Source organism: Lissotriton helveticus, chromosome 2_2, assembly GCF_964261635.1.
Source record: "Lissotriton helveticus chromosome 2_2, aLisHel1.1, whole genome shotgun sequence".
Lineage (NCBI taxonomy): Eukaryota > Metazoa > Chordata > Amphibia > Caudata > Salamandridae > Lissotriton > Lissotriton helveticus.
The window spans coordinates 19,256,976-19,283,879 of NC_136060.1; the positions used below are offsets into that span (position 1 = coordinate 19,256,976).

The window sequence follows — 26,904 nt, forward strand, 5'->3', positions numbered from 1 at the left end:
CTCCCTCCAGTGCCCACACACTCGGCATTTGTGACCCGCCAATACCCACCTCCCGCTTCTCTGCTTATTAACCCTATCCCTGTGACTCTCGCCAGTGCCCACATCCTTGGGATTGAGACCCGTCTACACCCTCCTCCCACCTCCCCTCACTCCTCACCCCGATAGGCTTTCTCCCTCCTACATACCCACCCAATTGGCCCACTTTGATGCCTCCATCCATTGGTTCCCCTTTCCTTTTCAACTACAGATCCACCCTCGTACCGTGACCCTCCATGAGTGCCCTGCATCTGCCCTCAGGCCTCCGACCCTACTCCCAACCACAGCTTTTCCGCCACCCCCTATGCACCCGCGCTCTAACGCTTTTTACACATCCCCCTTCCCCCAGGCATTCCCCCGCCAGCCACCCGTGTACCGCCTTTTGCCCTACCCTCCATCCTTTTAACGATCCCCAGAGCTAGCGCCCACCCTCCTCCCTCCCCATCCTTACCTTCTTCCTTCCTTCCATGTACAGCACCATTTATCAACCACAACCCGGTCCTGAAGATGATCCTAACCAATAAGGATCGAAACGTCATCGACCGTTCGGCGCAATAGATGGCGCATTCCCCAGTGTGGCTCATCCAAATTAATCCACCTAACCTGTCACAAACCTTCACATTATAATTCATTTGGAGCCACAATGTTTTCGTTATTAGCTGTATATATTTAAGCACCTCTATACCATGCACTGTACATCCTGATCACAATTGTCACTTGTGTCGCCACCTTTTGTGTCACTTGCACATGCTGAGCACCTAGTCCAATTCGGGTTGTTTTTGTTATTTATTTACATACAGTGCTGTTACAACTGTATTTCTCCATTTTGTCTTCCAAATATACAATGCCATGAGCACGTTTTAAAAATGTATTGAGTCTCCTTGTTTCTGTCCACGTAATGCATTTTACATACATGTTTATTCGCCTTTGTAATAACACCAGTTGGGATACTGTTTGTTTATTCTCATAGATACAATGACACAAAAGGGGCTTAAAGAAGGCGTGCGGGAGAGCAGAGAACATGGCATCATGATACAGGGAGGGAGAAGAGGGACATGCAGAAGGAGTACAGTAGTAATCTCATTAGGACACACAAAGAGTGGCTGAGGAGGGCTGTACATGGGAGCACAGGCGTTGCATTTTTCCTTTAGCTTGCTATCAGAAGATTCATGAATGATGAAAATAATCAAATATATTCAGGGCTATACCAAGTCAGAAACCTGCTCATTCTCCTCATTTCTTGCCCACCCTTTCTTCAGTTAGTTGACAAGGGAGGTAAATATTCTTGTAATAGTCACATCTGGGGTTCAGGTAATTAGTTCTTTTGGTGGCAGATGTGTGAATAAGAACTGTAACCAGGAAGTTTTCTTTGGTGTTTCCTCACACTGTACAAAAGGTTATTGTGCCTTTTTAAACCTTATGGAGGCTTTCCAAAGAGAAAAGAATAATCAACAAAAAAAGATAGACCCATTCTGTGCTCCCCATGTCCCTTCCTCACTTCCTCCCCTAAAGATGATGAAGTTTTTATGGACTATTGAGGAACCGAAATAATATGGTCAGGTTCTTTCTTCTTCCTCTTCTAGGTTCTTCCTTTTCCGAGTGGTGCCTCCCAGAGGCTTGGAGAAGAGGAGACAAAGCAGCGGTAAGTATGATGATTAGGTTTTATAGTGGTTATTATTCTACCCGTAAACACACCGTTTCTCTGAAGAGGTGTTTGGGTCGAGGATAGTTAAATGGAGGGGCTGTGCAGGGTAATTACAGGACACGTGCGCTCCAAGTAATCCTTTTTTCTTATAACCACCAAATAGAAAGAATCCTAATATCAGAAAATGATCGGTGATAACAAAGTTCCTACAGTATAGATCATCTCTAGGAACTTCTCACCCGACTTCAGTGTTTCTTCACACTGTCCAATAGGCTATTGTGCCTTTATATCACTTATGGAGGATTTGCAAAGAGAAAACAAGAATCCAACCAAAAAAATATACCTCTTCCATGCTCCCCATTCCCCTACCTTCCTTCCTCCCCTAAACACTGCCCATCCATCCTTCACCGACCTACCCAATCCGCAGCAACTCTCCATAGTTGCGGCTGCCCTTTGGTTTCCACCGGTGGGCTCCACCATTCCTCACTCCACCTCTCAGAAGCATCCCCCATTTCGGCGTCTTCCCTAGCTTTCTCTGACTCTCCTTCTTGCTGGGTTTCGGCAGCATCCTCCTTTGGCTTTGGGCTACTGATGAGATCTCTTTGCCTTCTGTGTTCATCCTCCTTCTTCTCTTTCTGTTCCACCTAACTTCCTGCAACCTGTCCTTTTCCTCTTTCCTTGGCCCTCTGCAATTGCTTCCTTTCTCTCAGGCCTCCACCTCCCTGCTGTGACATGTGAGAGGCTGGGGTTATTGCGGAAGCGATAGTAAATGTCTTGTTTCCTTTTTTTCCCACAGATGAAATCCTGGTTCCTGCCGGTGGAGAGAAGAGTCACCCTTGCCCTTTCAGGTAAGTACAAGGGGTTAGGCCATCTTCCTCACACTTATACTGCCCAACCACTGGGCAGGACCACAATTTCTTTGCTTGGTTTGGAGCCTATTGCACCTTTGGTATGCCATCGGCAGTGTAGTCTTTTGCACTAGGAAAGATTACGGATGTATGACAGTACAACGCAATCATTTTGATCGCGGTACTTTACATCGCGTTTTTTACAATGCAAGTCGTTACATCGACTTGAGTTGGAGGGCGCTGGATTGAGGATTAATATGATTTTCTATTCCAACTCCAGCCCACATAACAGTAGGGAAGGTGTTGGAATAGAAAATCACACTATTCCTTAACCTAGAGCGCCATCCAGCGCAAGTCATTGTAATGACTTGCGTTGTAATGGCTGTGTGGTAAAGGTCGTGCAGTGTAAACACCGCATTGTAAACAACGATTCCCCAAGGATTACCACCTCATTATGCCATTTTCGTGTAGAGCAATTGTGTAGCGTTTTTAGTTTGCCATCGTCCTTTACAATGGAGGTGCATTAGCCAATAATTCATATGAGCACTGAAGATAATTTGAGGCATATTGACAATTCAGTTGTTCTGAAGCAAAGGCTAAACAAATTGCTCTCATTGTAATATATGTAGACATGATTGCTGTTGGAGTTGGCCCTTTTTGCAGGTTCACCCTCATGCTTTTTCCATTCCTCCCTCCTGTTTTCTGAACTGGTGTTTGTTGTTGTTTAGGACTCAGCACACTTTACCACTGCTAAACAGTGCTATAGTGCTTCTGTTTCTCCTTTAAACATGATGAAATTAGCTTACACCTGATTGGCACATTTAATCTACTTCGAAGTCCCTATTAAAGTGGTACTACATGTACCCAGGGCCTGTAAATTAAATGCTACTAGTGGGCCTGCAGCACTTGTTGTGCCACCCCCTTAAGTAGCCTTGTTAAATAAGTCCCAGGCATGCCATTGCAGCCTCTGCAGGCGGGTTTCAATTGGCATTTTGATCTGGCAAAATAAACCTTTTGCCAGGCCTAAACCTTCTATTTTAATACATATAAGTCACCCCTAGTATAGGCCCTGCAACAGCCCATGGGGATGGGGTATGGTATGTAAAAAGGCTGACATGTATTCTTATGTTTTTACATGTTCTGGTAGTGAAAAACTCCTAAATTTGTTTTTCACTACCTCTAGGCCTAATTGTCCCATAAGATAACAATGGGTTACTTTATTATATTTAAAAAGCGATCATTGTTGTGTGGGAGCAGGTAGGAATATCATGTTTGGTCCCTGAGGAATTGTGATCTAAAACCTTTTTTTTTTTTTTAAATGTTTATTATTAAATCAAACTTCGCCTTGACAATCAGGACAATTATTAGACAGCAGTTACACATCCACACCGTTAAACAAATTTGAGTATGTATACAGTTCTGTCCTCCACAGTAGTACATTATGTTCTGGGGTTCAGTCACACAATTTCTCGTAGCTAATCCGACCCCTCTTCCTATTCTACTTCGTCATCTGAACTATCTGTACTAGATTCCGACAACGGTTCACATATTTCTCCTCGGAATATATTCCAGGCTGACCAGATTTTGTTCCATTTGCGCGGATTACCCCTGGTGTCGTACACTGAGCGCTCTGTAATCATTGCCAGATCCATGTGCCTACACCATGTTCCAAAGAGAAAAGAATAATCAAAAAAAAAGATAGACCCGTTCTGTGCTCCCCATGTCCCTTCCTCATTTCCTCCCCTAAAGACAGCCCGCACATCCTGCACTGATTCACCCACTCCGCCAGCTGCCCTTCAGCATCCTCAGGGGGCTCCACCATTCCTCGCTCCACCTCTCAGGAGCTTCCTTCGTTTCGGCGTCTTCCCTCACTTTCTCCGACTGGCTGGGACCCGTCTGTCCAACTTGCTGTGTTTCTGCAGTATCCTCCTTCGGCTCCGAGCTCCCGGTGAGATCTCTTTCCCTTCCGTTTTCATTCTCCGCCTTCTCATTCCGTCCTGCCTGACTTCCTGTCCTTTTCCTCTTTCCTTGGCCCTCCGCATTTGGTTCCTTTCTCTTGGTTCTTCACCTCACTGCTGTAACATATGAGGGCTGGGGTTATTGCAGAATTGGTTGTGAATGACTTGTTTCCTTTTTTCCCACAGATGGAATCCTGGTTCCTGCTGGCGACGAGCGGAGAGTGGAGTCACCCTCACCCTTTCGGGTAAGTACAGTTGATCGGGCCGTCTTCCTCACATCCCTCTACCCTAGCTGTCTTTCTAGTAAGACCGAATTATTGTGGGTACCTTGACAGGAAATCTGCATTCGCCTGGTCTGTATCTTTCCGGTGTTGTGTATGAAGACAGAAAAGTTGTAGGACTAGAAACCATTGCAATACTCTTTCATTATTGCCTTTATTATGGGCTAGCCATTCAAGAGGGGCTTGATCTGTGAAGAGTGTGAGCTCTCGCCCCTCTAAGTAGCGCCTCAAGGTCTCTATTGCCCACTTAATGACCAAAGCTTCTCCGCATAATTCATCTCCGGGAGAAAAAGTTTACGACTTATGTACATGATTCATTATTCTTCCCCTATTTATTTGTGGCAAGACAGCCCCAAGACCCCTCTCTGAGACATCCGTTTGCAATACAAAGGGCTGATTGTAAGCAGGACTTGTTAGTATGGGTTCTGAGGTAAGGGATTCTTTTTGGGATTCGAATGCCTGTCTGGGGTTGGATGTTACCCTCCCCCAAAATAAAGCCTAGATATTTGACTGTTTGGGCGGTTAAAGGCCTTTAGCCGGGTTGATTTTGAGTTCATGGATGTCTAGAGCTTGTATGACTGCATGAAGATGGTCATTATGTTGCCACTCTAGATTATAATATTATAAATATCGGCTGCCGAATGCCTTTCAAGGGGTCTGAGGATCACATTTATCATCTGCTGAAAGGTAGACAGACCCAAATAATAGCCAAAAGGTAATATGATGAACTGTTATAAACCATCGGGCTTGGAGAAAGCAGTTTTCTCCTTGTCGTGAGTCCTGATGGGATCCTGCTAGTAACCTTTGCAAAGGTCTAGTGTGCTAATGCATTTCTCCTTACCCATTCGTTCTATCATTTCATCTACAGGGGATAAAGGGTAAATGTTAAACTTTGAGATCTTATCGAACTTCATGAAAGTCTATACAGAACCTAACCGGCTCATCTGGTTTCGGCACAACACAATTGGGGAGTTCCATTTACTTATTGAGGGTCTGATGATGTCCATGTGTTACATCTGTTGAACCTCTTATTTAATTGTATGCCTTCTAGCTTCAGGTATATAATAGGGCCGTAAACAAACCTTTTCTCCCGGATTAGTTTATATGGTGTGTTCTAATATGGTAGTTTTTCCTGGATGGAGAGAAAATACCTCATTTAAGGGTTGAAGATTTTGTGACAATTCTTCTTTTAGGAATTTCAGGAGCTCTGGATCTATACTTTGATAAAACAGAGGAATTACTTCTTGGGGCATATCCATCATACTGGGTGAGCTCCCTCCCATTTGTTGCAGTAAGTTAATGTGGTATATTTGAGAAGTACTACTAATGGGATCAAGCTGAATCCGACATTTGACAGGTGACACGTTCTTCAGAACTATATAAGGCCCTTGCCACTGACCCAGCAGTTTATGATCTGATAGAGGCCTTCATCAAAAGGACAGAATCATCCACTGTAAATTATTGATCCTCTGCTCTCTTATCGTAATGATATCGCTGAGCTGTTGAGCCTCTTCCAAATTATTTCAGATTATAGTTTGAATATGCCCAAAATGGGTTTTAAGGTTGAACACACATTCCAAGAGGGGCTTTGCTCCATCAATCTCCTTCTCCCACACCTCCCGAGCCATGTCTAATAATGAACGTGACTGTCTGCCATATAAGAGTGCCAAGGGGGGATATCCGGTACTTTTTTGTACTTTGCACTTTTCCTCAAATTTCCTGGTTTCTAACTCTAAGAGCTTTTCTACTGTACACTTCAAAGTGACATTGTAACTTTTTACAAGTCCATCTGTTTGCGGGTGGTAAGCGGCCGTGCGTATTTGTTTAATCCCCAGCTGTAAACACACTTGGCTCATTAGTCTAGAAACAAACGGGGTTTCCTGGACGGTTAATATTTCTCCAGTGAACCCAACTCGGGAAAAGATGTTCATCATGGCTTCAGCTGTGTAGGAGGCATTTGGATATTTTAAGGCAACTGCCTCAGGTAAACGCGTGCCGTAATCAACTAGTACTAAAACATAACAGCACCCACTCAGGTATGGTAAGAGAGGGCCGAAGATATCCATGCCCACTCAACAAAATGGCTCATCAATGAAGGCAGAGGTCTCAGGTGTATTCTGGTAGGTTTACTACGGCTATTTGTTTGGCAACTGGGGCATTCACAACAGTATTTCTTGACTTGTTGGTAAATCCCAGGCCAATAGAACTTTGTACTATGGCTTTCTTTTTTTTTTTTTGCTGAAATGGCCCCCCAACAGATGACTGTGGGCTAGGAACAGGACTTTTTCCAGGAAAGGTCCCGGTACCAATAATTGGAGCTTTTGAGACATCCCACCCTTCCGATATAATAGACCATCTTTAAGGGAAAAGTGGGGACCTACTTGAAGGGGATCTTCTTGATAAGTGGCTTCATTTCAAGCCTCAGGTACAATGGGGTCTTCTCTCTGTGCAGCATGAACATTTCTATCTGTGTCCCACAAGGGCTCATCCTTCAAGACTGGAAAGACTCTAAAAGGGCATTTCCTCTCTTCTCTTGTCTGCTTTCAGCTTTTCCGGTGTTTGGGGGGTGGCCACTCATGATCCTCATCCTTTGAGAAGAGGGCAGTGTTCCACCATGTCTCTCTCTCTTTTTGTGTCTCCTGAACCAAACTATTCAGGCATGGATAATTCCCTACGATCAATTGCTCCGGTAGTTTAGGTATCAAACCTACTTTTAGGATTAGTCCATTGTTGGATGGATATGTTCGTGGTGGGATAACTTTTCATGTAGACACTGGATAACAACACTGCCAGTAGTATGGGTTACTCCTCCGAGAAGACTTTGAGGTCGTAACACGCTCTGTAGACAGCCTGTAAATCAGTAACGGTCGGCAGTAGGAGTTACTGCAGGGCGGTGACGTGGGCAGGGGGAGGGGCAGGGTGGGGGGTAGTAATGTATTGATTACAGAGTTTTACAGGTAAGTAAGCACTTAAATAAATAAAACAAATTTCGTTGCGCGCACTGCATCTTCAAGCCCACGAACAGGCCCGTTCCTGCCAAGATCTGGTAGTCCATGCCGACCACCAATGCAAAAATCCTATGAACCCAACTCTTCCTTCTACAGCGACTACCAGCGACAACTGGCAACATAAGATCTGCTCTTTGCACTACAGCATTGAACTCGCAGTGACCACCAAATCGAAGTTTCAGTAATGACTATCCGGAACGCCCAACAGGACCTTCACGCTACAGCGACAACCATCTGAGACTCTCTCTCTGCTCCGCTCAACCTCCTGCACTGTGAACATAACTCTTTGCTCTGCACTTTAGTAGGTACATTTTTCAACAGGACTAACCTGGTCCCTGTATCTGGCCCATGCTTCAGCTCGGTCGGCCTGAACTTATGACTTTCACCTGGTCTTGCACGCCCAGATAACCCTGAGTGACACTTCGTGCTGATATACTTACTTAAATCTTTAAAATGACGAATCTCTGTTTCTACTGACTGGACTTTTTGTCACTTTGTTGTCTATTTGTGTAATGTGGAGTGGACGTTTTCCTGTGTTTGCTTTCACTTTATTACTTTTTGAGTGCTGCACACATACTTTACACATTCCCTCTAAATGAAGCCTGACTGCTTTTGTGCCAAGCTACCAGAGGGTCAAGCAAAGGTTAATTAAGTGACTTTTGTGGTTCACTCTGACAAGGATTGTGGCTGTTGCTTGAAAAGGACTTACACGCCGTGTTAGAAATTCAATGTCTGGCTGGAAGAGGGTTTGCACTAAGCCTGGGCGGTGAACTACGCTCCGTTCACAGAGTTTGTGACTTAGCCATTCACACAGAGTGCGTAGTTACCAAATACTATGCAATCTACAACTTAGTGTAGCTGTTTTTCTTCCTCGCGCGCTCAATATGTGTTCTCGTGGGCACAGTAACGACTTGCCGTGATTCTGCGTTCGCCAACTTGATTTTCTATCCGTTCACGTGCGCCACGAGGTTTGGAATCTGGCAGCAGGATCCCGCGAGACTGTGCAAACACGTCATTCGGACGCGCTATCTTCCTTCCGTCGGCAGTGTTGGTAAGAGCACGTTCCCGAACACGCAGCAACTACAATCTGGCAAAGAATATCTCTCGAGCATAATAAAACCTTCTCGAAAATGATCATTTTGCTCAGAAAAACTCCTCATATTGCGATTTTGGCTGTAGTCTTTTGTGCAGGGAGACCTTTTTTTAAACTCTTTTTTTCAAGAGGAAGGAAGTGACTCTGAGTCTCCAACTTTCTGTTCCTGTCCAGCAGGCTTCTCCCAGTGCTTTGTCCATGTGCTGTTCACTTTCATTTGGATTTGGAGCTGGAAGGATCACTTTTTGTGTCTGTCTAATGCATCATTTCATTGGATTGGATTTGAGGACTTTTGGATTTGAGATTTCATTTTACAAGTAAGTTGGAAAATTGGTGTACATGTTTGGTTGATTGGGGCTTGTTTCTACCTACAGTTTTCTGGGATTTTCATAGCTTTTAAAAATTATTGTTGTAAGTGGCCTGTACTTTCAGTAAGGGCCTAGTTGTTTTTCTTTCAGTCAGTAGGCTCAGAGGTACCCATTTGTCCATGTTTCTGTGGTGTCTGTTGAATTTAAACATTATGTAGGGCATGGATGACATAGGATTGAACTTAAAGCTTAAACGCTTACATGAATGTACCTTTGCCAACATAAGATTCAGGAATAGTGGGAAACTTTCAGCTCCATCCCCCATAGAGAAGGGTGTGAGACAAGGTTGTGTGCTTGCACCAACTCTTTTCTCCCTCTTCCTATACTGGCTAATAAAGGATCTTCTAGCTGTTAAAGACATAGATTCACCAAAACTCGCTAACCGCAGAATACCTGCTTTAATGTTTGCGGATGACATGCTGCTCCTATCTAAATTACCTATGGGGATGCAGCGTGTCTTAGAGGAATTTAGCTTGTTTTGTAAGAAACGGAATCTGGAGGTTTATATACAGAAGACAAAGTATATGGTCTTTCATGCTGACACCACCAACTGCCCACACCCTAAAATGGATTCAAGGCCTCTAGAAAGGGTGCCTGTTTCTGAGTATTTGGGCCTTACCCTAAGTGAGAGAATGGAATAGGGGCCGCAGATTACTAAGGCAAATTTAAAATTGATTGAAGCAAGTGGGGGATTTTAAAAGTTCATAGAAGCTGTGCCGTAAAGGTTATGGGCCCCCCTGCTGAAATATATAAGGTACAAACTAGGGGAGCCACTTTATACGGTGCCGAACTCTTGGGCCATTGTTCAATTAATACTTTAACTGTGACAGAAAATACTTTTTTAAGGCAACTCTTGGGTCTTCCACAAAGCACCCCCTAAACCCCTTAAGGATGGACCTGGGTATTGCTCCCATTGCTGACTTGATCACATCTTGCCCGCTCATCTACTGGCGACGGCTATGCAGCACGTCACAGCTGGAAGATTATAGGGAAGAACTTAAATCGGTTATGTCAAATTTGGGGGCGGGGAAGATCCCTTGGCTGTCCTTTATTCAGGATACTTTTCGTAAAATAGGGAGAAATGACTTGTGGTCTGTACCTGAGGAGTCATGTCCTGCTATTTCCAAACAGTCACTAACCTCTGCCTTGAAAGACAATAGACTGACTAGTATCATCCAATCGACTAATCTATCTAGTCTAACCTCCAGGTTCTTAGACGTAAAATCGCACTATAGCCTGGAGCCGGTATTAGATTTGATTCAACCTCTTGTAGCCAAGAAATTATTCCTTCAATTACGGCACGGGATGCTCCTCCTCTATGCATTACCTAACAATTGGGTGGGTGCCAATAAATTATTATGTCCCGGGTGCAATGAGTCAGAAGAGACGGAAATCCATGTGATCTTTTTTTGCCCTGCATATCACATGGCTTGATCCAAATGGATTCTTCAATTATGCAAGAATTTAAGAATAAGAAACTATAGAGAGGTTTTTAGATTTCTAAAGTATGATACGCACCTGGTTGTTGTTGTTGCTATATCAAAATATCTTTTTGCAATGTGGTGCAAACGCAGATGTTTAGTGAGGAGCTGGGACAAAGAACTGAGACGATGTTGTTTTATTCATGATCAATTTCACGATTTGTTAATGATTACCTATTTTAACCTTGCTTTTTAGCTTATGTATATTTTTTAATTCATTGTATTTTATGATGTTATTTTCAAATTTGCTGCTAAAAACTGACCTTATTTGAGATGTCTGATTATGCCTATTTGTCCCTAGGGAATAACCTCTAGAGGGGGCGTGACCTTCCCTATATTGTCATCTTCTCGTTACTTGGGCGTTAAATGCTAGAGAGCAACTATTGACTTGCTTTTAAACTACATTATGCCATTTTATGTTGTTTTACTTTGAAATGTTTGATTGAATTGCTAAATGTGGTTGTGGTGCATTTCACTGTTTGGGTGTGTGTGTGTTTTAAATACCTTTGTTGGATGATGTGTAACTTTCCAATCCTTTTCGTTTTTGCATTTTTGTATTAAAGCTGTGTTCTTTAGCAGGTCTCCTTTGTCTGGTCATATATTGGCCTGCTTTAGTTCATTGTTTTCCGTGGCCAGTTGTGATTCTGAGTGACCATGTGGCTTGGGCCATTTTGTGGTGGTAGTTTAGCAGTGTGCTTCTTTTTCCATATAGGCCTGCATGTCTTTTCTTTGTTCCCCTTGGCTAATGCTTGTTGTTGTTGTGGCCTGGCCATGTTGGTGGCGGCCATTTTGTGAAGACAGGCAGTGTTCTTTTGGCATAGGCTTGCATTATCTGTCTTCCATTTCTTTTAGTTGTGGATGGCTAGCAGCCATTTTGTGGAGCCATCCAGGCATTGTGCTTGCTTTTGTCATAGGCTTCAGTTCCAAGCTTGTGGCCTGGTTTGCCAGTAGGCCCAGAGGTAGTCATCATCATGGGTGCATAAAAACTGTTTCTGTGTTGTCTGTTGAATTTTAACATCATGGATGGCATTGGATTGAATTGCAAAATGTGTTTTTTGTGATGGAATTTCAGTTTTTGGGTGTGTGTAAAATAAATAGGGCTTTTCAGCCAGTAGGTAACCCTAGGCCTTCAGCTCTCGTAGTTTTGGCAACTCTGCACAGCGCGACAACGCGGACTTACAGTTTTTGTCTTCTTCGGGCGCTCAAGATGCATATTCGCACACGCGGTAACTACTTTTTGTACAGTTCGCAATGCAGAGAACGCAGAATTTGCAATCTGGCGAACAATATCTCTTGAGCAGCATAAGACCTTCTCGAAAATGATGATTTTGTTCATTTTGCTAAAAAAACTCCTAAGGTTGTCATTTGGCTGTAGTTTTTGGAGCATTGACTCTTTTTTTTGGACACTTTTTTAAAAGAGGAAGGAAGTTCCACAGAGGCCCCAACTTCCTGTTCCTGTCCTTTGTATTCACTTTCTTGTTATTGTGGTGGGTGGCCTGATGTCAAGAAGTGAACATGGGTTAACTAACCTCCAAAGCCGGATACAGCAGGAGCGATGACCGATGCTTGTTCTCCTTCCTCCCCATGTGGAACCTCCTGTGAGTTAACGTGAAACTCATACAGGGGGCACCACACCAGGGGGAGGGGAAAAATGGATAAATAAACAATAAAGTTGCAGAAGTTTGAATCAGCAATTCTGGACTGGTTGGAAGCTGCTGGGAATCACTCCTCACTAGCTATAAATCCTGTAGGGAAGAGAGGACACGTCATACATACCATACACACCACTGCGGGGTTATCAATATGACTATGTGTGAACATAAACTTACAGTTATAACTGCCGCAAGTATTTCTCAAGAAAACGGCACAAAAGAGAAAAATAAAGAAAGAAAAATAACTGAAAGGTTCACAGGCGATAATTACTAAATCAGAATGTCGATAGCAATCAACTGTACTTGATTGGATGTTGCTTCACACCCAACAATTGTACTTATCTGCAACCAGAGGAGCTTCTGGGCCCAGATGCTTGTGTCTGAAGGCTCAGACAACTCTTCCGAGCATTATATCCAATAAAAAGGAATCAACCCAGCAACAGTCTCGAACGGTGATAACACCTCCACACTCCTCCAGGGTTAACAGCAGAGAATACTTCTGCTCGTCTGCTCCTAGAGCCAATTGTAAGAGGCGTCCCTAATCCAGCGCGGCACGCGCTAAAACTAATAAATGAAATGGATTCAGGAATGAGCGCGACAGAGCGCTAAACTAAATAAACAAATCCTCGCGCTCCACGTTCAGCGCGTCTCGGTGTTCAGAGGATCAGTGCTTCACGCGCTGATCTAAACAAACAATTCCTCCTGCTCAGCTTCCAGCGCGTCACGGGGTTCTGGGGGTCAGCGCGACAGAGCGCTGAACCATCAATAAGTCTTGCGGTTTGCAGGGGATCCAGCGCGGCTATGCGCTACCGCTTCGATGCCAAACAAGCAAGGTAATCCAACACAGGCTTCACGATGATATCAGGTGACAGGCACCTGAGTCAGAGACAGGAAGTGTATAAGTAGGCAGGAGAGTGAAGTAGGAAAAAGAGAGGAGGAGACTCGTCGTCCCTGGAATTCTGGGACATGTAGTTTTGCACACATACCACGCTCATTCATCGGATTTTACCCATTATCAGGGCTGGAATGTGACATCTGACCATGTGGGTAGCGGCCATTTTGTGAAGCCAGGCATTGTGCTTTTTCCATAGGCCTGCATTGTCTGTCTTGTATTCCTTTTGTTGTTTTTGTGAGTGGCCTGGCCATGTGGTGGTGGCCATTTTGTGGGACCAGCCACTGTGCTTTTGCCATATGCCTCCAAGCTTGTGGCCTAGTCTGCCAGTAGGCCCAGAGGTGCTACTCATTAATCATCATGGGTGCATGAAAGTTAAACAACTGTCTTTGTGTTGTCTGTTGAATTTTAACATCATGTATGGCATGGATGGCATTGGATTGAATTGCAAAATGTGGGTTTTATTTCTAGGGTATATTTCACTTTTTGGGTGTGTTAAATAAATGCCTTCTTTTGTGTATGTGTTGTTATTGCTCCCTAATGCTGCATCCATCACACGTGATGCACAAATTTAGGGCAAACAGGCTCCACTACATTTATGTTTTTGTTCTATGCTATTCTTATTCTTCCTCAGTGTACACAGTACAGTACACCAGGAAAGCCCGGGCCTTGTTGTCAAAGTCTCATAAATGGCTACACTGTTGTTGTTCACTGAGATACAAAAATGTAATAATTGTGACCACCACACACTAAGAAGTTATATATTATATTTAGTTTGACTGATGTTCTTCTGGCTTTTTTGCTTTTAGGTGCACAAAAGACTGAGGAGGAGGTGTGTGATCATCGCCCATTGTGATGTCAGACAGATGTCCTGCCGCTGTACAGGACGTGACGTGTGAGTGACCTGACCAGCCATCTCTGCAACTTGTGCAACTGAGTGCTGCTGACATCTGAAGAAGTTGCCCCCAAAGAAAGCAGATACCAGGTCCTCCAGTACCAAGACAGTTGCTATTGAGAAGAAGGAACAGAAGAAGAAGGAAGTGTCACTTAAGTCTGGTGTGCCGCCCAAAACCTTTTTTGGGACACCAAAAATGACGCCTCCAGCAGCGGTGTCCAGGTGCTAAGCTGGGGGCAGCACCTCCGCATCAGTCGGGCCCAACCCACCAATCTAGGCCCAAGCAGATGAGTGTGGAAGAGGTAGCCAGCCTAATGGCGGAAAGCAGTGAAGCTGAGCATGACCTAAACTTATCGCTATCTCAAAGTAGTACACAATCAGCGCAGGAGGAAACACAGCAGATAAGTGGTCAACAACAACAGCCGCAACCACCACCCACAATAGTAGTTGTTGTTCCTCTCTAAGTAGACTCAGTTCAGGAAATTGAGCCTCATGCAGAGGAAGAAGAAGAAGAAGCCACTCATTCAGGAGATCCATTCCCTTCCAAATGCCCAGCAAGGAAAAGAACTGTTAGTCCATCGAGTACTTCACCAAGCTCCCTTCCGATGATCTAGATGTCACTTGGGAGCCACAACAACCTGAGCATGAGAGGGAGACACATCCCAAGACCAGGCTAGGGAAAAGGAAGGTTCCAGAAAGCCTTACACTTATGTAGAACAGCAGGATAATGATGATGATGAGCCAGTCATCACGAACATCGCTCCTGGCCCGAGGAGATGGAGACCAGCATTATTACCCTATCCAAAATGGCTGCGAAGGATGTAGCACGCATACCTCCAAAACAGGTAACACCAACACGACCTCCAGCTTCCATATTTACATTAGCAGAGGCCCTGCAGCGTCCTACATCCAGCACAAGCACCACCTCAGTAGAAGTAGGTAGTGGTACTGCACAGAGTCAAATTTAACACACACCCTCCAGTTCACCCGGCATTAGAAGTTTGCTTGGAAAAACCTTAAAACAGAGTGCTGTTCAGATACTCCACCTGACAATAGACATGTGGACCAGTTGCCAAGCCACTGATTACATGTGCATCACTGCACACTGGATCTCTTGTTCGGGTGTTAGAGAAAAGATATCTGCAGGTGTTGACACTGCTGAGATTTTTAATGACACTCGCAAACATGCAACTGTAGCCATGTTTGCTATGGAGAAATCTCTTACTGCTGCAAACATTTTGGATGAGTTTAACAGCAAGGTCTTTGAGTGGCTGTGCCCAAGAGTGCTTAACATTAATTTTGTTGCCACTGACAATGGAAGTAATGTAGTTAGGGCAATGAAAGATGGTGACTATTTCAGGGTCCCGTGTTGGGCACAATGCACTAACATTGTTGTTTAAGACTTGCTGAAAAATGAAAGCAAAGTCAGCAACTTACTGACCACCTGCAGAAGACTATGCACATATTTCAAGCATTCTTTTAAAGCCCGGAAGCAGCTGGGGGTCATTAAACATGAGCATAAAATGCCAGTCAAAGCACTCATCCAGAAGGTGCCAACACGTTGGAACTCAACTTATTACATGCTTGATTGTCTGTTTGAGAAGTACATACCACTCAATGCTTTTGTCATGAAAAGATTAGGGGATCCTACTGTGAAAGGCATGACTGTTGAGATGGGCCAATGGGACCTTGTTAAATGCCTGACAGAGATGCTACTTCCTTTTGAGGTCTTCACACATGAAGCCAGCAGGAAGGACTGTACTATGGGCCAAGCTATTCCATTGTTGCACATGCTAGAGCAAGAGCTGAAGGAGGTGTCTGAAACATATGCAGGTGTGGATGACAAAGTAGACGCATATTATTTGGCGGACACCTTAGCCGTTCGCTTATCTGAAAATACAAAATAACATTGTGTCACATCCACATTACATTACTGCCACAATTTTGGATCCACGGTACAAAGTATTTCTTAACAGAAATGCAGTAATTCCTTTTTCAGAAGTGGATGTTGCCAAGTACAAAACTTTGATAGCTGAGGAAGCCACTGACTTTGAAAACAAACGTCTCTTAATTAGAGGCCCGCCACCCGAGGCCAGAACAAGTACTACAGGGCATCCAGAGTCAAGTTCTACTTCAGAGCCTAAGAGCAGTGCGTTTGGCTTCCAGCAGTCACCAACACTACCAATAACATCTACAACAACAGGATCATCAGCCACACAAAAAACGTCAACGGATTGGTTTCTACGAAAAGGGTATGGTAAGTCCATTGCTGATGCAAAGGCAAAACAGGCCAAGCAAATCGGAGCACCCCTAAACATTAAGCGGATGGTCCAGGCCTATCTGGATGACAGAACAGAGGTCTTCATGGATCAAAGCCCATTGGTGTATTGTTATGGGAAAAGAAGCCAATGGCCAGTGCTCAGCAGGCTGGCGATAAAGTATCTGGCTTGCCCTGTCACAAGTGTCTCTTCTGAGCGTTTTTCAGTGCTGCTGGTGCCATTGTAACTGTGAAAAGGACCTGTCTCTCTCCTGAAAGCGTGAAGAGGTTAACTATGATCAAAATGAATCAGTACTTTATACCACCAGATTACAAAATACCTGAATCACAGCATGAAGAGGTGAGCGATTTAGGTGACGGAAGTAGTGTGTTACTGTTAGATGACCTGCTACTTCTGGTCGAACCACCAGAGTTTGAGGACGAGCACCTCTTCCCTGACAACCAGGCTTTCAAATTGTTACTTTCTTCCTTACTTTATTTGTGTGTGTCTCTGTCTTTCTGGTTTGAACCACAACAAACCCATCACCACTGTCTTCTCTTGTTATTTGATTTCCATATTGGAGCTGCATTGGAGCTGCACCTCTGTGCATTTCACTGTCCACTACTCCGAGTCCTGCTCTATCTTCCTGACTCACCCTAGATAAATTTTTTCCCTCAAGCTAGACATTGGATGGAGAACAAAACAAGAAATGTTGCCTCTAATAGTCACTCCAGAACAAGTGGAACGTGACTATAGCTGTCCGCCTTTTGATTCCGAGCCGAAACTCATCACTGTCAGAACTAGGCTACCACCTCGGAGTCAGCAGGTATTCAAAAAGCTCATCAATGTCAGAACAGAATGTACTTGGCAGAGAAAGACAAGACTCTTCAAAGAACTTGCTGATGCCTGACATGTCACATTTCTGCAAACTCAATTGACCAATGACTGCTACCAAGGCCACGGCCCATCTCACAGCACTGACCATCTGAACCAACTTCAACAGCGACAAAGTGCCACAGATGAATACGAAAACCGAAACGACTAACACTCAAAATGCATGTGGAGTAATAATGAGGCCACCGCCTCTGTAAAAAAAACACTCACGTGTCAGAAGAACTATGCAGGCATCTGACAGCCAAAGCAAAGAGCAAGACAGGTAATGATGGCATGCGTTGTATGCAGACTCTGAGTGATTGCTGTTTTTTGTTTTGATAGCGCGTTGTGCATGAATGAAGTCGAACTGTACTAGTAGTTAATCTACCAACTCAAAGTGACTCAAGTGACAGTCAATGTTAGGTTTCTCTTCTTGTTTAATAACCAAATTTTACTCCTACTCCTCCAGGCCAATATCCATTGCATTTTTTAATATGGAATGTGGACTTAGTCAGAGTTGTACTCGGTACACTACAGACTGAGTTGGCCTTGGACAACAACACCATGATGATGACCATACCATCTTCGCAGTCAGTCAGTCGGAACGGAGATGATTGATGGAATAACTGCATTTCATGAAGTGGCATAAAAGGTAAACACAACAATTCAACCAGAACCACAGCAGACCTACATGTCCGTGTAGTGGTGGAGTCGAGTGCAGTGGTATGACTGACAGCGGCGCATTGATTTAGTCACTTTATTTTGAAAATGCAAGATTGCTGTATATGCCTTTGTCTGGCTCTATCAAAATGTAAGCTAAATGGAGGTTGGGTCACGGCCCGGTGCCATGTGGGCCTACTCTGTCCTGTTGTTGTTGTATCTTAATGCTGTAAACAGAAGAGTAAAGCGGTGCAAAAGGGGGTGGTGATTGACGGAGCATCTGAACCAATCAAACACTCACACCCAGTGTGAGAAAGTGTAATCTTTCTTGCCTTGGTATGCCCCCACTTTTTTCTGAACTGCTGATGTACTTTGACTGAGTGTGCCCTGGATCCCTGCCAATCAGGTACCCAGGGCCTGTGTTCCTTCCCTACAAAGAAAAGCTATGCTGAAACAAAATACCCAATTGGCATCTCTGGCCCCTGTCAGCCCCTAGTAAATGGTACCCTAGGTATCCAGGGCATGGTGACCAGAGAAGACCCCTGAGGGCTGCAGCACTTATTGTGCCACCCTCAGGGGCCCTGTATCCTAGGCTCCCACACACTGCCTTTGTAGGCTGAGTGCCTAAGTACAAAACTAAAGCAAGAGTCAACATGGCACACATTCCTGTGTGCCATGCCCACAGAACCCACTGCCCTGGCATACTTCAGTCACCCCTCTAGCTGGGTGCCCTATGCCAGAGGTGAGGGTCCAGGTGCATGAGCCCTGTGCCCCTACAGTACCCAGGGCCATTCCTGGGCACTGTAAGTGCAGTGTTGCCATTTAAGAGTTTATGGTGCTGGGAGGTTGTCATTCACGAACTCCACAGCACCATAATGGCTTCACTGAAGACTGACAAGTTTGGTACCAAACTTCTCAGCACATTAAACCCGCACTGATGCCAGTGTGGGAATTAATGTAAAATACACGAGAGGGCATCTTAGAGATGCCCTCCAAAAACCCGAACCTACAATCCACGTCTGGGCTGAGTGGCTGCAGAGGCTGCCACACAGCAGACATGTTGCTGGACCCCCGGGTGGAGAGCCCCCGCTCTCCTGGGTCTGTAACAAAGCACATCCTGGCTGAGGTGCTATGTCTCCTCCCCCAGGATGGACAGGGGGAAGCTTCAAAGGCATACCACCTCTGAGAGCTTCTCCAGACCATTTGCTGTACCCAGCAGCCAGCCCCCCCCCCACCAGTCCTTCCTCAACTCTAGCTGGAAGACTGGCAGGAAAAACTACGTCAAGAAGGGGGGTGTGCCAACCTGTGCCAACTCCACCCCTCAGGTGGAGGAGGCGAGGTGAAGCACGACCCCAGGCTCCGGCCATCTTGTAGATGGGGAGTCCTGCCCAATCCCAGCTAGGCTCCTGCCCCCCTCCCACAGGAGAGGAGCAGGCTAGGGGGTGTACTCACCCCAGGACAGGGACCCATTGGTCCCTGCCCTTGCCCTACATGTAACGCCCCTAAATTTAGTATTTAGGGGCTCCCTGAACCTTCCTTCCTCAGATCCCGATATCAAAAAGAAGAAAGAAGATCAAGAAGAAGAAGACCCGCCGTGCAGCTGCTAACAACAGGACAACAACAACTGATTTGTCCCCAGCCCTACCGGCCTGTTGATCCTGGAACCTGCTCCTGCCTAAACCCGGCGACCTCCGCGGACAGCAACCTTGGGACACTGCCTGCCTTGACCCTCTTGACGATTGGGACTCCCATCAGCAGAGGCTCTGCTGCAACAACCCACCTGGTGCCCACCAGGAAGCTCCGGACCAGCCCACTCTGCACCAGCCGAGCCCGGGCCGGGCCAACCCGAACCAAGACCACGAGGACGTCCCCCAGGCGACTGGGACCTGAAGTCCAGTGCCCAAAGACCTTCCTCGACGAACCAGCCGACGCCTGCTGACTCAGAACCAGGGGCCACCCCAACCGCGGCCAGCCGAGGGTAAGCTTTTCCGACACCCAAAGACACCCCTCCATCCGGCGCCCTACAGCCCCCTGTGCCTCCCTTTGGGGTACCTACCTGTGCTCCAACATCCCAACTTACCTCTCGAAGTGCTGGTTGCCCCTGGAAAGTAACCGTACCCGAGCCTGCAGTCTTTGTTCCTTTTTCAAGATCCTCATTGGATAACATTGAGCGCCCAACGGCTCAAAAGCACTCAGCATCCAGCCGCCCGAGTACCGCTGGCTGTGACCTCTTTGCCCTATCCTACTTCCCCCCTTGCCCAGAGAAAGTGACCAGGAGCCCAGCTACCAGAGCCGCAGGGCCTGCTAGCCAGCAGCCACCAACCGAAGCCCCCCTTTCCCTCATTGGATAACATTGGGCCTACCTACCTCTACACCCGGCCGCCCCTGCGCCGCTGGGACTAAACCAACTGTACTCACCCGACCCTGGGGGACCCCTGAGTCTATGCCCAGAACCCGTACTTCACCAACCAAGTATTCACCTGGAAACCGGAAATTCACTTACCTGCCATTGGATTACATTGACCCATTTTAGACTCGAAAATTTTCAAAGTGTGAAGTTTTGAAAACTGAAAATATTCCTATAAAATCAGCCAAAGTCCGAATTAGAAAATACTCACCTGTGATCAGGAGAGAAGCCAGTACTGTACCTTTCAGCCCATTGAATCACATTGTGAGTATCACCTTGAAAAGTTTCTAAGTGTGAACTTTTAAAACAGCTTTATATTCAGGAGAAATCATTACTGTAACTAAAACGTGTTTGCTAATCTGGTTTCAGCTTAGACCCCAGGACTGAATCCATGATCTAGTCCTGGAACTACCAAAGTAATCCATAAAGTAATCAATTGTACTTCCCTATGAAAACCCATTGAGCTCAATGCTAGAGTGTGTTTCAGAACTGTACTGCTTATTAGCTAACCTGTGATTATTGTGTGTACAAACTTATTGCTCCTATACAAAGTATTTACATGAGAGTACTCGTAATGTGAAAAGTATATTTTTATAACTGTTGGTTCTAAAAGTAAAACAACCATATCTCTGGATATACAAACAATTGGCATGGAGTTCAGTCCTTGAGTGTGTGAAACCTTTTGCTGACTGAGTGTGTACATCAAATGCTTTACACTGTCCTCTGGTACTGCCTTACTGCTTGACCAAGCTACCACTTTGGAGAGTAAGGTCGGTTCTGACTTTAACCTCTGTTATACCTCTGGGGTTTTTAGACTCTATACACACTGTACTTCCTTCTAGTCCATTATATATAGAGCCACTTTCTCACACCCAGTCAACCGATCTGGGTTTAATCCATCACCGTTCTTTAGCCCACTCTGCCACCCCAGTTCAGACATGGCCATATGCAAATCAGTCTGACCCTGTGCCTCATGGGAACAGTCCAGCCCGAACTGCCAAGCCATGCCTTCCCTGGACCGGAAACAAGCTTCCTAGGACCGGTTTCTGGCATTTCAGCCGTCTTCAGCCAGGCTTGCTTGAATCCATTGGCAAAGTGAGCAAGGCACTCACGTCTGAGCATACCCTGCCAACTTATGGCGAACAAAGCGGTACAAAAGGGGGTGGTGATGGACGGAGCATCTGAACCAAGCAAACACTCACACCCAGTCAACAGATCTGGGTTTAATCCATCGCCGTTCTTTAGCCCACTCTGCCACCACAGTTCAGACATGGCCATATGCAAATCAGTCTGACCCTGTGCCTCATGGGAACAGTCCAGCCCGAACTGCCAAGCCACGCCTTCCCTTGTCCAGAAACAAGCTTCCTAGAACCGGTTTCTGGCATTTCAGCCGTCTTCAGCCAGGTTTGCTTGAATCCAGTGGCAAAGTGAGCAAGGGACGCACGTCTGCGCATACCCTGCCAACTTATGGCGAATAAAGCGGTGTAAAAGGGGGTGGTGATGGACGGAGCCTCTGAACCAATCAAACATTCACACCCAGTCAACAGATCTGGGTTTAATCCATCACCGCCATAAACAGAAGAGTAGACACGATGTATCCAAGCCGCCTCAGTCTGAAATTGTTCTCTCTTCTCTTCTTGTACTCCACAGTAATTGATGCATTTTTTTTATTCATTGATTTTTCAATAACCCTTTTGCTTTTCCATCTACACTTACAGGCCGGCCTTTACCCTGTGCTATACTGGGAGAAACAACTCACACTTACCTTACCAAACCGCATCAGTCATGCAGTGGCACCCAACCAAGATTGTTCTGCGGTGCGTTCATGGAAGGGAGGACCAAGAGGAATGACAAGATTCAACTCCACAATTTGACCAGGATAATACAGTAACTTTAGTATAATTCATCATTCGTCTTTTAATTCATTTGATTCCTTTTTTCTCTTTAATCATCACAACTGTGTGTTTTGTTGTTGTTTGTTTGCTAACTGATCCCTACAACTGTTTTTTAATTTTCTTTGTTATCTTTAAAAGTAAGCCCGATACAACATGTAATTTGGGTCTCTCTGAGGGCATACACCCAGGCAAGGCAAAATGAATATTAATATACTGCTGCCCTGTACTGTCTAGTAGCAGTAGTTGGTAAGCACTACTTATTATCATAAACCATCAAGTTTTCTTCATCATCATCATGCATGAATTTTCTTTTTCTCCCTTTATAGATTTATTGGATAAGATCATGCTCGTCTGGCAAGATTGTGTTTTGCTTTTGTTGTGTCCATGCATACTGTTTTTCTTTGTCAAACCTTTCCCCAAACCCCCCTTCCCATCCATTCATCAAACCCTAACCCTCTTACCCCGGGCTGTGTGATTTATATTGAGGTGTGATGTGACGACATTAAATGTACACCAACAATTGATCACATGCTTGACGGGGCAGATGTGGTGAAAGCAACAGTAATTCAATTTGAAGGCAGGGCGAGGATCTTCCTCTGCTTGCTCAGTCTATGTGCAAGCCAATATTTTTTCCAAAGGACCCTAATACATCATCATTAATTGCCGGCATTGATTTCATCATCATCATCCTACCGCACAGCAGTAAAGGTTATGAATTACGATTGTGTTAAGTGACTCACTCGACACAACTACAGTTTGTAACTTCTTTGTACTAGGCTGTTGCTACAGCGGAACTCCAAAAATCATTTCTAATCAGCACTTACCATTTCCCTGAAACCTCTGAACACACACTCATTCGTCAGTGGGGCCCATAACACTGCACATTTACTCTGTTCACTTAATTCGGCTTCAAGGATTTTGGTGAAACACAAAGGAGTAATGCTGTAACATTTGGCGGAGTGCCTAAACCTATTCAAGCAATTATTATTTACACCTATAGTTTTATACGGTTTACCATGGGTTTAATCAAACATTAATTTTATTCAGACACACCACCATAGTGGCAATGAATCTGCTAGAAAGAAAATCAGGCGTAGGAAAAATTACAAGACCAGCTTTGATATTCCATTTTCCTAATTTTATTTAAAGCAAAACTTTAATATGTCTGACATTTAGGCATTGATTTATTCTTTATTCAGGAAAAATCTCAAACTTTATTTCAGGATGATCATTTTATTTAGAGCTCAGAAAATAGTCATTTATTTAAAAATTAGTTAAAGTTTAGCAAAGAATAGATAATTCCAAACTCATTTTCTCCTAACATCCCTAACTAATGCCCTCATCTTATCCTTCAGTCCTGCAAACCAAACAAGAAATAAATCAAAGTATCTTACATCCAGGAATCGATCTGCAATCCGACAGCACTTCGAGAGGAAATCAAAAAAGCGACCCTCTCTAAGCAAAATCAGGGGATTTAATACACTAATTTCCTAACTTAATCTATCTAAAATGTATCTAACATCTTCAATTCAGGTTCTGATTGGACAACTTTGGGATGGGTGAGCATCTCCTCACCATTACAACATCATATTCACGGCGAATCAGCAAATTAATAAAGGGGTATTGTTTAGGACAGTCTTTGGCCTGGTCATTTCCTTAACTTGCAACGTCGCATTACTTTCCCATGTTTAGAACACTCAACTGCCCACGTTTTGGCAACCATCCTGACTTCCAGGGCAAGGCAGCCTTGAACTTCCCATCCGAGCACAGGCAGCTCACTCTCGCTGGCAGGCTTTGGGCACACATGCGCAGTCCAGCACTTGCTCACAGTTTACCAGAGCAGCCATGTTTTGTTAGGCTTCAGAGGCCACTTTTGAAGCTATCATAGAAACAAACACAAATTCATGTTAAATATGGAACTAAAGCCCTTCTGTTTACCTCCCACTGTACTAAGGTTTCCCTATTAGTTGTTACCCAGCAAGTAAGCCACATAAATGTGTTTCATACTTACATATTCGACTACTTTCCAGCACAATAACGTGTACAATAAGCACATTCATATTGCGTTTATTTATGTTTAAGCTTTGCATTAGTTCACAACACAAAAACAATACAAATTAGTTAATTATATTGCTTCATGCAGGCAAAATTAGTATTCCCACGTTTTCATATATGTGCATCTCATACTATTGTTGATTAATTCACCACAACACACCATTAATAAATGTTAACGTTATGGAACATTAACTTTACAAGGGGTCCACAAAATTTTGTTTTGCCACCTTGCTCCATCAATTCCCTCATCTGGTGATTTTATCACCAAACATCTCTCAAAATGTGGATAATTTTTAGCAGAACATGTTTCGAATTCTTCATATTAGTACCATCTATACTCTAGTATCTTTCTCCTTTGAATCTTTGAAAATCTTCTCTCTGATTTCTTCCATTTCTATTTCATTCTTTTCTCTTTCCCTTGCTTTTCGTTCTTGATTGGTTCTCTTTATCCCCTTTCTAAAATCTCTCCTACCTTTACATATGCAGCATAATCTTATCAGGAAAATCACTATCACTAAAATCATTATTGGAATTAGTATTTTACGTATAATTGAACTACCTATTTCTTGGAACCAATGCTTAATTGCCGAGAAACTTTTACCTAACTTTTCAAGGACACCTTCAACCTCCAGTGGTTCAATTTCTTTATGTAAATCTGTAATATTTATATTGTAATTTTCACGATTCTGACTTTTATCTGGAATATAAGTACAACAATGTTGCACTTTTAAAATTCCACAGACTCCTCCCTCTTTTGCTAAAATTATATCAAGGGCAAGTCGATTTTGCATTACCATAGCTCTCATAGCAACCATTTCGGTATTAACCATCAGGAATCTTCCTGCGATGTCTGTTGACAATCGATCAACTATTGTGGATAATTTTCTGATTCTATTTGCATTAAACAAAATTCCCACTGCTGGTATCAGTGCTCCAAAGACATCACCTATTATTTCCAATACCCTCTCTCTTCTTTTTCTACTTAAAACTTTACCTATCTCATGCTTTCCATTAGTACCTCTATCTACATGAATTTTTTTTAGGAAAGACCAAGCCCACATAACAGGTCCCATACCAATGGTCTTGTAACTTATCTCTATTCCCACAAATGAAATACATTCCAGGAAAAACAGGATAATCTACTTTAAATCCCCAACCCCCTATAATTCTATAGGTGTCTTTACATTGACTTGCACCCACACAATAATTATCATACATGGAATTTTCTCTTCTAATACATCATTTCCCTAACATTGGAGTATTTATGTTTATAGCCACATTCACATTTTTGTCATCAAGATTCTCATCATCAAATGTCCAATATTTGGATTTCGCATGTTTTACTTTCTCATTTCGTTTGTAAGCAATTCTTCTTTCCTCAACCATATTCAAACATGCTTTCTCTTCAATTCTCATTTTACATGTCAAATTATTATTAAAAGCATCTCATCTAATTCTAAGAAATACTCTCCCATCTCTTTTGTAGGATTTCTTTTGTTCAATGCACTATCAATTTTTTATTTTGCAAATATTTTGTCTACATTGGAGTAATGATATTCCAATTTCCCAGTCTGATAAAACAAGGTTGCAATTACACTACAAGTCACTCCATATGTGAGAGGAAGGTGGTGATAGGTCACCCCTTCTGACACTGACGCTGGCAACTTTACACAAACATAACAATCATCAACATTCATAGTTTTAATATACTCAAGTAATAACTTTGAAAATGTATTTTTTGTGTAGTCACTAATTGACCTATCTTGATGCACCTCTAGTTTATACACATGAGTCTAATGAACTTTTTCTTTCTCACTTGGCTTATTTAAACTCCCATTTGGTTTCAATTTCGTTAAACCGTCTTGGAAAGGAATAACAGTAGCTAAAATTACCCATAATATTATCAACAATGCCATGCATATTGAGCAACATCTACACCATTTTCTAAAAATAGAACATTATGTTTTTGTGGTTACTGATTGCCATATTTCTCTAACACAATTTCTAAGACCTTATTTCACCTACAAGTTAAACACCACTCAATTCACTAACAAGTTTTCTTCGACCTTGTGTCAGTTCTATTCTAGATTGTACTATAGTTAAGTTCTCTAACAAGTTTTCTTCGACCTTATATCAACTCCAACCTCTTCTATATTTACAATATCCGTCTCACAGGACTTCAGAATTTTTACTTATTATCATATACTTTGAGCACCTATCTCTTTTCTCTTAAATTGACTTATTTACTCACTTTTCCTAATTGCCTTTGGGTTGTACAGGTTTTCTTGGCTGCTATTAACCTCCACAATTGGTTGTAGGACGATGTACGTCCACTCAGGTGATTTATACCTCTGGTTCGGACGTCTTACTCTTTTTGTCCTTTGAATAATCTCTATTTTCTTTCCCAGTGTTTCTTGCTGGCTAGTGATCTCATTCACTTGCTCTTCTAGCTCTTTTGTTTTCTTCACTAGTTTAAATCTCAATCCACCAGTTTCTTTAGGCCAATTGTCTCCTTTACCGACTTTCTTAGTCTTTGGTTCTACTGTGTTATGCTCCACTCTCCAAACTCTTTTCCTTGGGCTTTTTCTTAATGGAGTTT

The 26,904-nt window shown here is 43.8% G+C and overlaps 1 protein-coding gene across 1 annotated transcript in view; it reads left to right on the forward strand.

Moving 5' to 3' along the window:
• Window positions 1-22,344, forward strand: part of LOC144821712 (uncharacterized) — an 83,432-nt gene extending 61,088 nt beyond the window's left edge. Inside the window, exons 2-5 of the mRNA XM_078678928.1 lie at window positions 1,620-1,678; window positions 2,478-2,529; window positions 4,674-4,732; window positions 22,074-22,344. Coding sequence (XP_078535054.1) covers window positions 1,620-1,678; window positions 2,478-2,529; window positions 4,674-4,732; window positions 22,074-22,229 — 326 coding nt within the window. The 3' untranslated portion in view covers window positions 22,230-22,344. The remainder of the gene's footprint in view (window positions 1-1,619; window positions 1,679-2,477; window positions 2,530-4,673; window positions 4,733-22,073) is intronic.
• Window positions 22,345-26,904: the final 4,560 nt, after the last annotated feature.